Here is an 18026-nt window from a genome sequence, read left to right on the forward strand (position 1 = left end):
TTATGCTTAAATTAAATAAGCAAGAACTTTCTTTTATTTGCTTCTCTCTCTTAGAGCTTTAAAAAACTTGGTTTTAACCATATATAATATATATAATAAAATTTAAAAAATACAATAAACCATAAAATATATATAAATATATATTTAAAAAATATAATAAACCATAAAATACATATAATAAAATTAAAAAAATATAATAAACCAAGTTTTAAAACTCTAAACAGATAAAAGACAGAGAGAGAAACAGATGAAAGAAAATTCTTGCTTATTTAATTTAAACACAATTTTAATAGATATAAAATGCACATAATTTGAATTTCAATTTTCCACAAATGCATTAAGAATTTATAGTTAATAAAGAATCCGTCAAGGAATCCATTGGAAACGACAGCTGATAAGATTCTATACCGCACGTAACGAACTGCTGAAAGACGATTGTGATTGCAATTTTTCTACCGGCATAAAGCGATCTTCTCAAAGCGCGTTTTGTGCACGCGGGATATGGGTTACGATGATCAGCAAGATTCGTTCGAGCTCATACACATAAATATAGATACAGATCCGTTTCGCATATGCGCGCATTCGACGATCACCTCTACAAATCGCCGATCGTTCATCATCATCGTCTCACTCCTACTCGATAAAGACTCAATGCGGGGCCCCTACTCGGCTTTTAACGTAAATCAAGCATGCTTATAGTCGCGACGTCCTCCCTCTCTCTCCTTCTTCCTCATCCCCCCAAGAAGAAAGCCCCGTAGTTCATTCTAGAGGCGTTCGATCCTTTCGTCCCGTCGTCCCCGCCGCGTGAACGAGCGAGAGCGAGTAGCCGCGAGGCGCGCGTCGCGGATACGGGGCGTGCACGCGATGAGACTCGTGAGAAAGATGAACGATAGCCAGATGGATACGTCAATATGCGTGCTATTAGCCGTTACTTTTTGGATTTATTGCCCGATGCCCCGTAAATCCCATGATTTCTAATTACATGGTCGCGTTTGTCCTACTCCCCCTCTTTCTCCTCCCCGCCCTCGCGCGCTGTTCCTCACGCCTGTTCCATCTTACCTGAACCCTCTCTCTCTCTCTTTCGTCTCCTAAACTTCCTACTTATTCACGCGGCTCTACGTCCATCGATTTCTATTGAAATGAAAACATCGAAGCGGGCGGCGGCCGACAAGTTTATCGATAATAACTGGGCCATATAACATGTGATTCAATGGATTATTATTCTTCATTTTGCTAGTCTATTACCTATACATAGTCGCAATTAATTACAAAAATTAATGCTTCGTATCCGTATGATTAATTAGTCGATTAAATGGATTATCGAGAGTTTCTGTGAAAATAATAACTTTTAGGTACACGTCACTATTTATGAAATCTTATGACGCGTCTGATCGTTTCAATGTATTTTCTCCTTACGATTTTAATTGATATTTCTCTCAAAATTTTATCTTATAGATAAATAAGCATATGCATATTCTTATCACATTATAAAAATTAATGTAATGCAAGTAAAGTTTATTATAAATTATAGCGCAAACATGTGAAAAATAGAATCAATGATTCCTTAGAAAAATAATACTAAAAAAGACGATATAAATTTTTGTAACAATATATTATCTCATATATTTTTATTATTTTATTTATTATCCCTTAATAAACTCTCTTAATAAATTTGAGAGAAAATTATGAATATGCGAGAAAAGAATTAAAATATCTATAAATAATGATCTTTCTTCTCTTCTTTACTTTGTGTTCCCTTATTTATTTCACACACACAGACACATACATATAATATTTATCCATCTATTAATTAAATAAAATGTTTCTCGAGAGCGGACGAAAAGAAAGAAACTGCAAAAAAATCGTAGATGTTCGCGTTTACATAATCGTACGAGAAGAGCGGTGCTCTTGGCCACGAAATGAGGTTTTCAGCAAACACGTTGATAAGCAAGCTCGTCGTCGTGCTCGGTTAGGCGCGCAGTAGATTGACCCCCGTGAGCTCAAACAGGCACGACTCGCCTGTGGATTAACACTCGTTAGCTCACTCGAGATGCTATAATCGCTTAATTAGTCGCCTCGATGCACTACCACGTACTTGTTAGGGTAATCGGCGATTATACATTTGCCGCGGCAAGTAGCATCGTAAGTTTCTCGCAATGCAAGTCCAACGAGGAAGTTCCACGATCGTAACTTCGCCGCGACAAATTAATGACCGCGACTAGCTAGCCTCCCGTCGACTTCGACTGTGCAACGTCGAATCATATGATCATCCGTGCGATGAATACTCACTTTTGCCAGCTAATCGTTAATTAAACCATTACTCAAACTTACATATTTATTTGATCGTTATACTGAAAAAACTGTAGATAATAAATAGAAAAATTACAAAGAAAGAAATTATAGAGAAATTACAAAAATTAATCTCGCTTTTAAAATTAAATATAATTATATTTTATATATTAAATATTATAATACTGAGGAAGTTACTGCAACAATAGTAGATACTCGAATTAATAAATAAGAACGCACAATAAACAAATTTTGGAGTTACATGTATATCTGACATTTAAATTTATTCAGAAATAATGTAATAATTTATAAAAAAATTACATGTCAAAAATATATATAAATTAAAATTTTTGGTCAAATATTCGGATTGTGTCGCTATTTGAATGTTTAGAATTCCAAGTGTCTACGTTGACACGAAAGGATCAATGAGATACGTCGTTCTCCTTCAGACAAGTGTCCATGGTAATGTGGCGAAGAAAAATTTCACCTCTATTAACCTTGAATCTTTCACCTTTCAATGGGCCATCGACTTCTGCATACTGGTCGTCGATCATACGCGATGTATGTATGCTCCAGGTGTTCTAACCGATTGCGGGAACGTATAGATACATTTCGATCCTTGACCCGAGTCTCTCATGTGCGCTCGCATCGTGTACACTCGTCGCACACATATCGCGACGCTAAAATGACGTTAACCACGCCTCGGCGTTATCTTTCCATCGTGACCGCTATTGAGAACCCATGGGAGAGATCGGCCGGTCAATTAGTAGACGGCAGGATGAATCTCCGTTAGAAACCCGCTACCGAATGGATCATCACCCGCGAAACCAACTCGTAAGCTGACGTGGCTTACGAAATCTCACATATTTCAATCGCGTGAGGAGAAGCGCGTCATTAACGAGTCTCAAAACGTATTCATACACCGTACATTTCTACGTATGTCTCGCGTCTGTTGCAAAGGTAAGCTTGGAGAAGCGAGGGGTCGAATCGCGCAATCTCCCTCTCTTTATCTTAAAGAGGAAAAATTCGCGTCGTTGTTAAGTCCCGCTTGTCAACACGTGGAGGCAAACTTGCCAACGAGGACTCACGAAACCGGTAATGAAGCAAATGCAAACTTTACAACCGTGACCTTGACTCTCGATCGCACGGAACGCGGTTGCCGTAAAGATGGCGGGGGATCACGCCCTCGTCTCTCGATCTCATCCCAAAGTATTCCGCCGAGCTGGGGTCGAGGCGATACGAAATGTGTATGCGGCGTGTGTGCTCGGTTCGTGCGTGGCTAATGCACTTGATCCAATCGTCGACGTGATAACCATAATCACGTGCGGTCCAAGTATACCGGGAATACGTATATGCACGTACGACCGAGCTCGCGTATGGCCGATTGCACGTCCGCCGATGAGGATGCAGTTGCGCTGCGTGATGCAGCGTGATACACGCGCGCTGACGCATCGGGCATAATGCGAATCGAGAAAGCCGAATCATCGTGGCATCCGTCTATTTTACAGGATAATACAGATTTATGTGCCTAGTTACTCTTACGCTATTGTACCACGCATTGCGAAGAAAATAAGTGCCTCTATGCGAAAGGATATTTTCAATTGCATAATTAACTATTGATTAACTTCCTGACGGCCGTTCACTTCTAATTGTGCCTTGAAATGTAATATACATGTACGTAAAATACAGTAGATTTCGTAAAATAAATTTAAAAAGATAAATGAAATAATATTAAAATACGAAATAAATATAGAAATAATATTAAATAATATTATTTAAATAATATTAATTGAAATAATATTAATTAAATTATTACATTAAGCTCTTGTTCTTTGAAAAAAATTGAAGAAAATGTATATACATTTCAAGAAAATTTCGAAAAAAGTTAAACAAATTATAATTTTATTATTACGGACTCTACATTAAAAACGTTGAAGATACAAGTCTATCTTTTGATCGTGTGTTTCCAATTACACAAAGATCTATCAAGACTGTTTCTTGATTTGTTCTCTGTTTGCTTGCCTCTCACTCACGCCATTCCATCAATATTTCTCACTAATATAACGATGATACACCAAGGTCCCTACGGTAAATCTCACGCCCTCGCATCAACATATACCCATTTACTATCTACAAGAAAGAGATCGACCAGTCACAGCATCGTTTGCATATTTATTATTATACATATTTATTTATATTTTACATCATTAATCCATACACATTCCATTATAAATGCATACAAAGCACGTTAAAAAGTGAAAATTTATTGATTCTTTTTTATTGATTCTTTTCTTAATAACAATTTTCTTAATAATCAAGTTGCATATATTTTGAAAAAATAAAAAAAAACAATATTAAGAAAAAAGAGTACCCATCCAATTCTATATAATTATATTTAAATCAAAGTATTTTAAAAAATACCATTTTATTATAACTTAAAATCAACAAAGTTTAAAAAATCCTGAAGGATTTTATTTCTTTTGATTCTTTTCCCCATAATTTTCAAAAATAAATTAAGAGTTAATTTAATATTAAAGAAAAAGCTCTATAGGAAAACAATCTAAACTATCATAACTATAAAATTTAGAGTAAATAATTTGCCTTTTTTTTCAGATATGATAATGATTATATAGAGTGGCAATTTTCTCGGAAAAATTGGCGCACTAACCCGACGAGTTCGTTCGAATCTTTCGTACTGTGGTCACGAATCTTTTCTCCATGCTCGATGCTGGTTACCGTAGGAAATAAGACCAGGTTTCGAGAAGCGACTCGTTCCACGAGCGCAGATCGGTGTGATAAGGGAACGGTCGATAACGGGGCTCTGGCGGGTGGGCGTATTTACGTTTGCAGAAGCAATCGAGAATACCTCCCGGTTATATGCCGATCGGAGATCGTTCGATGTAAGATTATTTGGATCCTTGTTTACGAGCGCAACATTGTGTACGGACGTGAACAAACACTTCGATAAAGGGATGCGTGCGTTCGATCGAGTGTATGTACATGTTGGAATATCGACAGCTGTTAGTTAAACATAAGTGGCCAGAAGCCCGCACCCGCGTTTCGAATAACAAATCTTATTAATTTCATTGATTTTACTTCAATAGAAATTTATATTTTTTCAATAATCGATATTAAAAACCTTAAAGTGAGATGTTTAATTTAATTTAATAGAATTCATTAACTCTTAATAGTTTCGGAAAATTTAAAATTAAGAGAGGGTAAAAAAGCGAACACTAAGGAATACAATTATTTTAAAATTGTATGTATTATTATTATTATAAATTCAACGATCAAGAGAAAATCAGTCGGACATTGTAGCATTTAATATCCGTTTTACGATTGTGATTCTCGCGAACTTGTTAAAAGGAGCGGCTAAATATCATCTCTCTTAACTCGTAGATCTTGTTTGCCAATAATAAAGAAGTCAACGGTAAAGTCGAGAGTCCGGCAACGAACGGTTCTCTCTCTTTCTCTGGGGTACTCGAATACCGATATTTACGATCCTCTCTGATTATTTCCGATCGAGTCGAGAAAAGCATTAGGACATTAGTTACCACGTAGCTGCTGGTCAGACATTACTTACGTCCATTTGGACATTTCTCATAACAACCGGTCGAATACGCAGCGGCAGTTACTACTTGCATTCCTCGTTGGCGAACCAGCGACTGCATTCACTACTTTCTCGCCACCGTTTTAGGATCGTATAAGACGTTACGCGCTTACCAGGCGAACCAAATCGCGTATTTTATGTATCTCATCGTCATTTATCGAACGCCAATAAAGTCACGTAATAATAAATATATGCAAAGTTGCTGAATAATATGATTAAATTTTCTAATCCATTGCATCTGTAATCTTGAATTATCCAAACAATAATACAACACTGTTATAAATAGCCTTAGATTCTGTTAAATTCGCGTATCGTTTGCTGAAATAAAGTCATATAATACGAACAAAGTTGCTGCGGTAAATAATAAATAAACTTAAATAATAAATAAAGTAAAGTTGATAAAATAAAAGTTAATAAATAAATAATAAACTAGATAAGTAAATAATAAACTAAAGTTTATTTTAATTAAATTTTACGACCTATTATAACCGCATCTATAATTTTATTTTAAATTATTCGAATAACCCGTGCTCTTTTTCTCTGCTCTCGCAATAAATTCAAATTCTGTTGGAATCATATGCATATTACTTTGTTAAATTACGTTCTTGTAATCCTGTCTTTCTTCGTTTTAAAGCTTTTGTAAAAACTACATATCAAATTCATTTAATGCGAACAATCATATTTTATGTAAAGCTAATTATCAGGATACATAGCGGTTTTAATATGCTGATAATCCTTCGATAAGCATAATTAACGTTCGATGAAAAATTTACGGTGAGTTAATAAATCATATAAAACATCACAGTCGACGATGATGATTAGAAGCGCATTGATCAGTTATACCAGGAAGGAGTTATCTAAATGGGAGAAATATTGATTGGGCATACTTGTTGCGTTGCAAGTTTAATCTGCTATTGCGATTACCACTTGCATTCCTCTCTGACAAATCCGCGGATTGCATTTATTACCACGCAACTATCTGTATAAATAATATTTTAAGCTGCGAATTTTAAAGTTTAAATCAGCGATATACATCTCATGATTAATGATTAAATCTAATGATCAATTAAGTGCTATCAATATCATACACAATAATAAAATTAGAAATTAAAAATATCGATTTCCGCGAAATTAAAATTCTTAATCTGTGATATTTTTTCGATAAATGATTTAATTGATAAAGATATTTAATTTATCGTATTTTGATAAGTTTATTATTGATCTCAACTTTCTTATCGCGATTTTCGTTAATATATTTAATAAATTACAATTAGTAAATTTCCATTAAAACGATATTATTTCAAATTACACATTGTATATCTTGATAATTAATGTGTATTATATATTTAATATATTCATCATAATTCTCGCCACGATAGATTATATGAATCTGAAGCAATATTTTTAATATAGAGAATAAGTAGAAATACATGCAGAACACAATTTGTGCAGTAAGATAAATACCAAATGCCCAACAATTGAAGCGAAGCAACGAACACGAATTCGCGTTAAAGACAGACGGGTGAGTCGTAAAAATTGGCGAGACACACCGTATACTTAATTAATCGATGAATGGGCGAGGAAGTTAACACGGTCAGCTCCTTTATCACCGTTTCCAAGACACTTAGTCTAGTCCGTACGTACGCCTCTGCAACTTTCTACAGGCGCAGCAACGAGCGCGTTCGCACGGCGCGAATAATGGCAGCCGGCCCGTTTCGGGACCCGCGCAATTAGTGCCGCGGAAAATCTGCGCGGCTGTTAATAACGCGAGCCGATAATCGGGCGAGGCGCATCGATCATTCGGGGAGGCATTATCGATTGGCCTCGGCGAAACCTCATCCCGCATCATGCGGCACATCGTCGTCGTCGGCGGCGGCGGCGGCGATTGGCAACCTCCTCTCTTCTCTCTTGGGATCTGGGTCGTACCCTGAATTCAGGCTGCGTGCGCGGTATCTACGATTACCGCGTAATTGCCTGCGTGCCCGGGCCGCGGCCTAAAGAGCGGCCTAAAACGAGGGCCGGGCCGTGATTATCGAGTATCGAAAATTATAATCCTCCGCCGTCTCGCGTGCACATCGCCAGTATTAAATGGCGAGAGAATACGATTTCACGGCGATTTTTTACGAGAAAGCTCGCGTCGTGCGCGTGCAACCGTAATGTAGGTACGTTTCAATGACAAAGGTTCTGCGATGCTGCTGCAGATTACTGTCTTAAGGTATTAACCCCTCGAATAATGCTACGGTTTCACGTCTCTGTGGTTTTTAGGCACATTGACCTATATTTCGATTATATCTACGGTGAAATGTATCCATCTGTTTTCGTTTCGTTTGCTTAACATTGAATCGATATTGTTAAATTAAGATTAATAATTTAATAATTTTTTAAATTAATAATTTTTTAAAGACCATAAAAAGATTGGCATTCTTCAAAATTTCTATCTTCTCTATTGGATAGCGAGATCAATATACATCCTTCATATATATGTTAAATAAAATTTCAAATGCATGTTACTTTGTATTCTGATGTAAGCATTCGATTTTCAAAAAATTGCGAAAAATATTCGCATTCCACAAAAAATTAATATATTAGTGTATTAAATATAGTTATTAATATTAATACTAATATTAGCATATTAATATTAATATATTAAATATAGCTTCATAAACAAGTCTCATTTTCACATCCGTGTACATTTGCAGCATTCAAGCTTCATTAAGTTCGCAAGGTTGATAAATAACAATGGAAAAAAAGCAGAAACTAGATTCTCTGCTTAATCTAATCACACCGACCCTAATGCGAGATATACATTTCACGTTTTTGCCATAATCGTTAGATTGCGCGAGTACTATTAGTTATTATTGCTATTCGTCACAAGTTTATTGCTCGGCTATTGCTATAACGTATATGAGCGGAAAATCAGGATTACACGCAACATGAGTAACATCGCATTTTAAATCATCTTCAGAGACACGTGCGAGAGTTCATCGTTGAAAGACGCTTTATTCCATAACTAAATTTTCCCACTTATACCCATTTTTCAAAACTTACTTCATTAAAAATCTTTTTAATTTGCTTATTCTTTTATTTTTATATAGCATTTATCATCATTATATGTTTTGAGGAATGTGGACGTGTAATGTTTACTAATTTACATATTCGCGAGTAACATTTACTTTCTAAAATTTATTTCTTTTGATCGTGTGTATTTGTACACTTTACAGGATGCAGATTTCTTAGAAGATTTCTAGGATTTTCTAACTTTCTCATATTACGATACACAAGATTGATAAAGATGTAATTACATGAATTTTGCTAATAAAATTTTTTCATTTATATTTATTTATTTTTTTAAATTTACTTCATTAAAAATCTCTACAATATTTATTTATTCTCTAATTTTTATATAGCATTTATCAATGACTCCTTACAAATTTTAGAAAACGTTTATTAACACTTATATTAATTTACATCTTCGCGAGGATATATACGTAACCTTTATTTTCTAAAATTTATTTCTCTTGATCGCCGCATTTCTGTCACGCGCTTCCCGTGCACTTTGCAGGATGCAGATTTCTTAGGAGATGTCTAAGATTTTCTAATTTTCTCACATCGTGATACACACAAGCGGTAAAGACGTAATTACATGAATCGGGCAATCGGGATCTTCCTAATAATACGAGAGACGCGATGATCGCGTGGCGTAACGAGCCGTTTCTAAATCGCTGAAATCGTAACCGGAGTGTTTTGCCCCGCTTCGCGCTCTCGCGTTCAGATATACGCGTGCCGATGAAACGAGATGATGCTTCACAGAGGTGGATCACATACTAGCTTATCGCATGTCGAATGTAACGGAATGTATGCCTATCTTTTTGCGTGCTCGCAGGCACGCATGGAACCCCGGCGCAGCCACGCTTCGATGTATCCTCAAAGTAACAATTTCGTAATCCCCTAATTACAAGGCAAGCGGGGTTGAATATAGACTGGCGGCCATTAAAGGATGTCTTACATATTAGACTCGAAACGTTGAGACACACCGTTTTCTCTCTATTCATTTCGAAGTAGCGTACACGTGCATATGTTTACATGCACATGCGGGGGATTTTAAAAAATATAAAATTTAATGTAATGAGCAATAGTAGCAAGCTCTGCAGTCAAAAAATTTTCGCAAAAATCGCGTACGTTGTTTTGTCAAATTGCTACAACGTACAAATCATCTGATGCAGCTCAGGTGATACACATTCGTTCAATAGAATTTAATTTCTCATGCATAAAAGGAATAAATAAAATATTCATCTAGCAATTTACTGTATGCAAAACTCGTTTCATATTAATGTTAATCGCAATCCCGTTTCAGTTTACGTGTCTTAAACTCCGCAAAATGTAAGTGTGTTAAAAATTATCGCACTGACGATGCGGTGATCTCCGCCTTCTCTTGTTACGTATTTAATTATCATATCGCTCGAAGCGCGTACGCTCGAAAGAACGCACAATGTACCGTAAACCACGCATAACTAATTAGGCTAATAAACCCGAGGAGGAGGGAGTGGACACGATACGAAAGCAGCGCGAAAGATATCCTTTGCATAAACACATCCATTATCGTAACTCGTCCATACATGCGACGTGGCGCACAGGAGATGTAAATTTTCACCGTTTTCTGCGCGTGATAAATTATCGCGACCTCGATATAAGAGTATGGCGGTTTTTCCATGGCTTGGCCATGGCGTGTGAGACTCTGGTCCATTCCACCCACGTGAAGGCCAAGGAGCTCTTGTTGTTGGTCAGGTGATACGTCGAGGCGTGTGCGCGTTAAACGATCGTTGATTCATCGCCCGGTGTCACGATAATAAAATACTTCCATGTAATTAGCTCCGCGAAAGTACTGGCCGATATGCTCGACTAGTTAAACGCGATCGATCGATGACGGCTACGAAATGCCGGATATGATGGTACTCAGTTTAAATACCCGCATGTATGTACACTCTATTAGCGTGGGTAGACCTTTGTAACGATCAATGGGATTAATCTAGAATCTATCATGGGGGAAAAATCGCGCATGTTTTATTATATTCAAATATATGACCTTAATTGATATTAATGCGAAGAGGGCCTAAATACCACCGCCTGGATTCTTATCGCAGATTGAATTAATCGTTCCGACTGTGCGCAAGCACGTTTTCCCGCTGTATCTACTTAATCACTTTTAGTATATCTTCAGTATCTACCGTTCCAAAGTACATCCACCTATTGCAAACGTTCATCTAGTAGCATCGGCCGTAGGCAATGATATGGATCTTTCGTGCCAGATCCTCGTTTCACTTCCACTTTTACGTTCTTTATACATCCGTATATTAAAAGTACCTTGCTTGAACAGTGCATGTCTAATCGCATATCGCGATTTTGCTTGTCTTACAATAAAATAAAATCCCGAAGGAGAGAACGATCGTGCAATTAATAAATCAATTTGCAGAATAAGAAATAGTTTCACTAACTCCACACCTAAAATTAGAACAAGGCAATGTTTTATATTCTCGCTTTTTATTTAAATTTTAAAATGATTATCTAACATTTATATTATAAATATAGTGTCAATAGTGACAGTTATATAAAAAAAAATAACAGCTATGACATATCGAAATATTTCAATGACACACGCATAAAATGCAATTAATTGCGTTTAAAAACTTAATGGATTTAATATACCGATGATAGAAAATAATCTAAACGATAATAAATAGCACAATCAGACGTATAACTTTCAATTAGATTTTTACAAAGGTAATCGAAAGTCGCATAATCCATTGAAATTAAAATTGAAGTTACAGTTAACATCTGATATACAAGTAAAACCGGTCTTGAACAATCGCGTATATTTACCTTTTTAAGCTTGTAAATAATAATCCTGCATTACGCTAAATTCGCCGCCAATTGTGCGTATTGCCAGGTCAAGATTAGTCTCGGCCAAGTCACTGCGACGACTTTATCGTCGAGCGAATGGTCATAAATAGCAGACCGCTTTCACGTGCACGCTCGAGTTTGAGTTAGGTGAATCGGTTTGATCTGCGCATTAGCTTAAACTCCGTGAACAAGGGGCGCGAGCAATCGTCTTTATCACACGGCACATCCGACCTGCATAAAATCGTAAATCACATCGTGTGTAAATACATGGACTGTCGCGATTCACGCCGTTGCTCGATTCACCTCGTCGTTCGCTCTTCGTTTAATTTAACGAGGATATCCAGCCGCTATCCGTCAGCTGACATATTGCGCTCTTTACACAACGTACTTCTTAATTTTGCATCCAAGTTTTCATTTATCAAACGTTTGATCGGATCGGAATATCTCTCTTTGTTGCACGTTCAAGTCTTACATAATCATACTGTCGAAATGTATGTGTAATCAACTTTTATAAATAAATAATTAGCTTTTTTTTGAAACTCAATTGCTTGTTTGAACGTTAAATCTTCTTGGGTCGAATTTTGTCTTGAATTTTCGGGCAAGAAAATGATTTCAAATCTATCGAGAAATATGCTCCTGAAATTCAGGCTCGCGAAACACCCTGTATAATTTCTCACCGCCTCTGTCGAAGATTCAATTACAAGCTCCATTCACCGGTTGCGACCGTGTACGCGTCATGCGGTGAGCTACCTTATAAATCTATGATTCCTGACATAAATCCAACCGAAGCGATTTCTCCCGACGTGGTAACATTTTCCGATAATTTATGCGAGCACGCCTAATTGAGCCTCGACGAATGTCCGTGCCAACGAGCTTGGTAATTCGAACCATCTCGCACATCGATTCGACTTAATCACACGCGACGGCGAATTAGAGATCGCGATCGCGAAATTTATCACACACGCGATTCTCGCTTCTGTGAAAATCCCCGCAGCTGCGACAAAAACGGCGATAAGAAAACGGGACGCCGCCAAAGAGGACGTCATCGCACTCAGGGACTCGTTAATGCTCTCCAATCCTCGACTCTCTCTTGAACTTCGGCCGCGGTCGTTTGTCGTATTTGCACTTCTTTGCCCGGCGGGCGTAAGCGCGACTCGATGCAGCATCTCCTGCGCTTCCTCTTCCTGATCGTCCCGCCTCTTTTAGGCGACCGTCAGCCAGCTAATCGGCGACAAAGCGGCAGCTTCGCCAACTACGGGATTACAGTTAGGTACTCGGTGATCTCCCCAGCTGGGAATCCATGGAAAGAGGAAAGAAAACGACAGGGAGAAAGAAGGGGATATAACGAGGGGATCTCCAATTGCTCTCTTCAAGAACGCCGAGAATCAATGACGAGGAAGCAAAAGCATGTTCGGATGACGTATCGAGATCCATATCATACACTAAGAGACTTGTAATACTAGACAATGCCTTTAAAAAAAGATGGATACTCGTGCAATTTCCAACGCGAATTTTTTTATATATTTTATACTAATATGTGAATTCGCAAAATAATTTTTTTGCAGCATAAATATATTAACGATTGAATTCTAATATATTTCTTAACCACACGTCGTTCTTAATATTACAAGTCTTGTAATTTTATATAATTTTCGGAAAATAATTTCCAAAATTAAAAAAAAAATTTTCATCACTTTTATCTTAACATGTAACTTCCAATGTTATCGATCTTCATATGTATTCAATGATTTACCGAGTCCTTCGTGCATTATTTCGAGAATAAATAGGCTGACTACATCATGCGCATAAAATCTTCGCGTCCTGTGCATTTCTCCATAGTTTGCACAACAGATGATTACCTAAAAGACCGAATTTACATTTCTTGAACAGACAGTGCACTTGCGATGGATTATCAATGGACTTTCTCGTGAAACCTTACGTTCTCATCGCGTATCATACCGACATTAGGGAGGAATCGCACATGCAATGCAAGTCTGTAGACATTAAAGTGTAAAAGCTGAGTGACGTGAAATGGTCGGAAAATCTCGCGAAGATTACTCGAGACGGGTTGGAAACTTAGCCGCGAGGCAGCTCCAACATGATCCCACGAAACTAAAACAACGTTGCGCTTTGTTGCAATCAAGCTGCGGAATGAAGGAAGTGAGCACGACCAGATGAGGAGAGCACCGCGAGCATCGAGCCGTTCAAGGCAGAATCGATGGATGAAGAAAGAGGAGCAGGAGGAGCTTAACGAGACACGCGAGGAACTACTACCAGGAAAGAAAGACAGTATAAATAGATACTGGTAGGAATATATGAGGATACGTGGGTCGAGTCAAGGTATAGTCATCGATGCTACCGTAGGAATATGTCTTGAAACGAATTTGCGGTGGAAAAAATTGAATCGTATAAATAACTTTCAGAAAAAACAGAAAATACGAATATTTTGTGTTATTCTTTAATATAAAATTATTTGAATTATTTAAATTATAATATATAAGATTATTTAAAAGACTTAGATTATACAAATTTTTTAGAGAATATTATATATTGATTTGAAGAGAATGTGTTGCGTAATAATTTATAAATTAATTCTACTAATATATTTTTTAAAGCCACATTAAATTGTGCTGTTTTAAATAAATCACTTTTCTGTCTTTTAAATATCTTGATTAATTCGTTGCATTTAGTTTCAGTCTTGTGAGAGATCGAGAACCAGAAGTGAAAACTGTGTAAATTGAACTTTTACTTATGGAAAGCGATTAGCTCCCTCGATAAAAAAAGACCGCCCACACTTTATTAATTAAAATTGACGATTCGCGGCATGATGCACTTCTTTTTACCGTTTATTTCCATCGTTCAACGCGTGGCGGAACCCATTGGTTCGTCGCCCTTCGACTCTTCCTGCCCATATACCGGTCAGTTAATCGGCGACAAAGCAGCAGCTTCGCCAACTACGGGATACAGTTAGACATCCGTGGATCCGGCCAGCTGAGCGAGCCACGAGGATGAGCGGAAGAAGGGACGAGGTAGAGCACGAAGCTCGAAGGGAGCACGAACATTGTGAGGCGATACCGGGAGATAGGAAAAGGTAGCGGGAAGAGTGTATGAGATAGTATACGGAAGAGTGTACGGTACATGTATGAGATGTAGAGAGGAGCATTTAGAAGATGGAGACCGAAAGAGGGATAAGGAAAAAGAGAGGAAGAAGGGACCGTTGGCCCTTTCACGAGGAAAGCCGCATAAATGGACGAATGCACGAGAACACGAAGGCGTGTGAATTGAGCATGTAGCTCATGTTCGAATAAATGGATAGTTAACGTTAATGTTGCTGCGAGGGGTCTCTCCTTTAATCGAGACACAAAAGAGTCGCGCATATCCCACACTCGGTTGTAATTAAAGCGGCCGAGAGTGCGCTTTTCCCTTTCACCCGGTTACCGTTGCAGAACGCCGTCTCGTAAGAGGTGACTGTTACACGAACAACGCCGATGTCGAAAACGCCGAAAAAAGAGGCTGATTTATTCGATCCAAAGTAAAGTTCGATAAAGTGATTTCCTTCCTCGTAGTATCGCAAATATTGCCTTTAATCGATCTTTGTAGATTGATATCACCTCTCGTGGGCCTATTATTACGAGATAATGTTACGATAACCGTTGTGCTGGTAAGATAAAACAATACTCGGACATATTATTTGTTCGACAGTAGCAGATAGATCTTGTAATTTATCGCGGTGCATAAAATTTCAATTGAGAAACGCTATTTATATTCTGTATACGAGTATCCTCTCCTGCGAAAAATTCTTTTTGTCTCGCTGAATTTTCAGCTTTCTAAAATATACACGCCTATTTAAAACATCCCAGACGATCATTATATATTTTCTATGGTAATTTAAAACACATACATACACAAAGCGTGTGTTTCGTGACGCGAACGCTCGCGGGTTAATCTTCGGTCAGACTCCTCAAGTACCGTCCAACGACTACCTTCTTCCTGCCGTGCGCTAATCGACGACAGAGAGTAACAACTGCGCCAACTACGGGAATACAGTTAGACATCCGCGGATCTGGCCAGCTGAGCCTCACGGAAAGGGAGAGAAAGGGACAAAGCGGGACGAAAGGCAAGGAGAACGGTCGAGAGAGAATGGCGGTACTCGAGAAGGCGGAATCGCGGCGGAGAGGAGGGGGAGGGGGAGGGGGATCTGCTCTCTAGGGAGAAGAGAGTATCCGACCAAGTACGTAAATAGATGCACGGAACGGGCAGAAGATGCGGGGGCGTGTGAATCGACCGAGCTTAAGAGCCCTACGTGGTGGGTGTGTCCCAGCTTCCGCATACTCCTACGCGGTCACCGCGCGTTGTTATCTTCCGCGACGCAACGCCAGGGTCGCGTGTTTCTGCCATTGCGTGTCCCTATGTGGAGCACGGTAACGCGAGACAAAGGCTTACGACAAAAGCGTCAGCCGACCATCGCACCGAAAGCGTTCAAAGATGACAATCTAAGAGCGTTATTTCACTCTTAAACGATATCTCTTTAAATCAGCGACTTTCACTTGCGTGTGAATGTGTAGATCTCGGATAAATATTTGACAACTTATGATTTATGTATTAAGATTCATATCATAAAAAATTGAAGATGATTTTGAATTCTTTCGTCTTCTTAACAAGAGTTTCGACGATTTATATTACGATCCTTTTTATTGTCAAATTATGGTTATTTTTATTGTATAAATCTTATATTTCTTTCACACTTGCGAACGAATATCTCAAATAAATATTTGACAAATAAGATTTATCATAGAAAAAAATGGAGATTATAATTTTAAATTAATTATTTCTTTGTCTTGACGAGAGTTTCAACGATTTATATTACGATTTTTCTTATTGTCAAATTATGAGATTATTTTTATTGCAAAACTTTTTTGCATATTTCTTAAAAAGAATTTTATGTTTTACAACTTACCGGGAAGTGACAGGCCACACGTGAGAACGCGCTCCGGCAAGTCGTGAATAGTCCTCGGCAATGCTACTTCGTCGACTCGCTTTTTGGTTCCTGAAACAAGAATATGAAGAATCTCATTACACCCGCATCTTTGTTAACGAAGATATTGAATTTTAATTTGACAATTAAACTTTGAATACCAGCATAAGCATACAACAATACACACATACAACAATAGGTAATTTAACCGTGATGTCCATAAAATTGACAGATGGACGGATGTCTGTTAATAAAGAGATCGAGAAATCCTCCCTTGTAATAAATTGACAACTAATGACTGACAAAGCGATTTTAATTATTTAATTTAATCAAGCGTTTTAATTCATGATTTGGGTAATTGTTGTCAATAGCGTTTCTGTTATTTTATTCAAATTGCAAAAGTGTGTATTATATATCAAACATAAAATGAGACTTGAAAAAAAAAAGTTTATTTTTTTATTTTTTTTTCTTACAACTTTGCTTTAGCACTTTAATTTAAATTTTTGTTGGAGCAATTACTAATTATTTAATGTACCTGCAGGCACTTTAATCTTCTTACAAAAAGCTCAGTCTTTTTATAAAAAACTGAATATGCAAAAATTTAAAAAGTCTGGCTTCATAAAAAAAATTCTACAACATATCTCTATAATTAAATATTAAATATAAAAATATTAAGCAATATTAATTACTTAATTTTGATATATTAATTCAAATTTTAATTTCTTTTATTAGGCAAACATGCATGTCACGCTGCACTATTAAAGAAAAACATACATATCTCTACAGTGAATAATTTGCTTCATCGATCCATTAATCGTTTCTCCGATTAATCTCCATTTCACAAGATCGATCCAAGATGCGCCCCTCGCTACCGAAACCAAGCTCATTTATCGATTAATCGCGATGCGAAACGCGCGTGTATATCGGTGGCACGATAACGAACACGTATGTACATACGTGACGCACGTGCACGCATGCAAGGAAACGAAACTCGGACTGTGCCGGCCCGCGAGCTTGACCTTTGCTTGAAAAGCCCCCCTCTAATTCCACCTTTTAACCCTCATCACCTCCTGCCAGGGGGACTGGCGAAGCTAAACGGCAAAATGCGCGCGTACGTTCTCATCTCCTCGAGCGTATGCATCGCGATGCATCTCGCGCTCTCGACGAAGCACTTTCTACCTCCGAGACTAACGCGTCGAATAATATGTATCTCACGTCGGCAGTTTTAAATAGCGTTACTACCGCGAGTAGCGA

At 37.7% G+C, this 18026-nt stretch overlaps 1 protein-coding gene across 6 annotated transcripts in view; it reads right to left on the reverse strand.

The window, feature by feature from the left end:
* The window catches only part of LOC145966959 (puratrophin-1), a 285937-nt gene that overhangs the window by 96618 nt on the left and 171293 nt on the right, over window positions 1-18026 (reverse strand). For all 6 annotated transcript variants that reach the window (XM_083091423.1, XM_083091421.1, XM_083091422.1 and 3 more), the window contains one exon: window positions 16755-16844. In XM_083091423.1, the coding sequence (XP_082947549.1) occupies window positions 16755-16844 (90 nt within the window). The remainder of the gene's footprint in view (window positions 1-16754; window positions 16845-18026) is intronic.

Source organism: Camponotus vicinus, unplaced genomic scaffold, assembly GCF_025532165.1.
Source record: "Camponotus vicinus isolate PSW18456_S1 unplaced genomic scaffold, iyCamVici1.0 SCAF_2, whole genome shotgun sequence".
NCBI lineage: Eukaryota > Metazoa > Arthropoda > Insecta > Hymenoptera > Formicidae > Camponotus > Camponotus vicinus.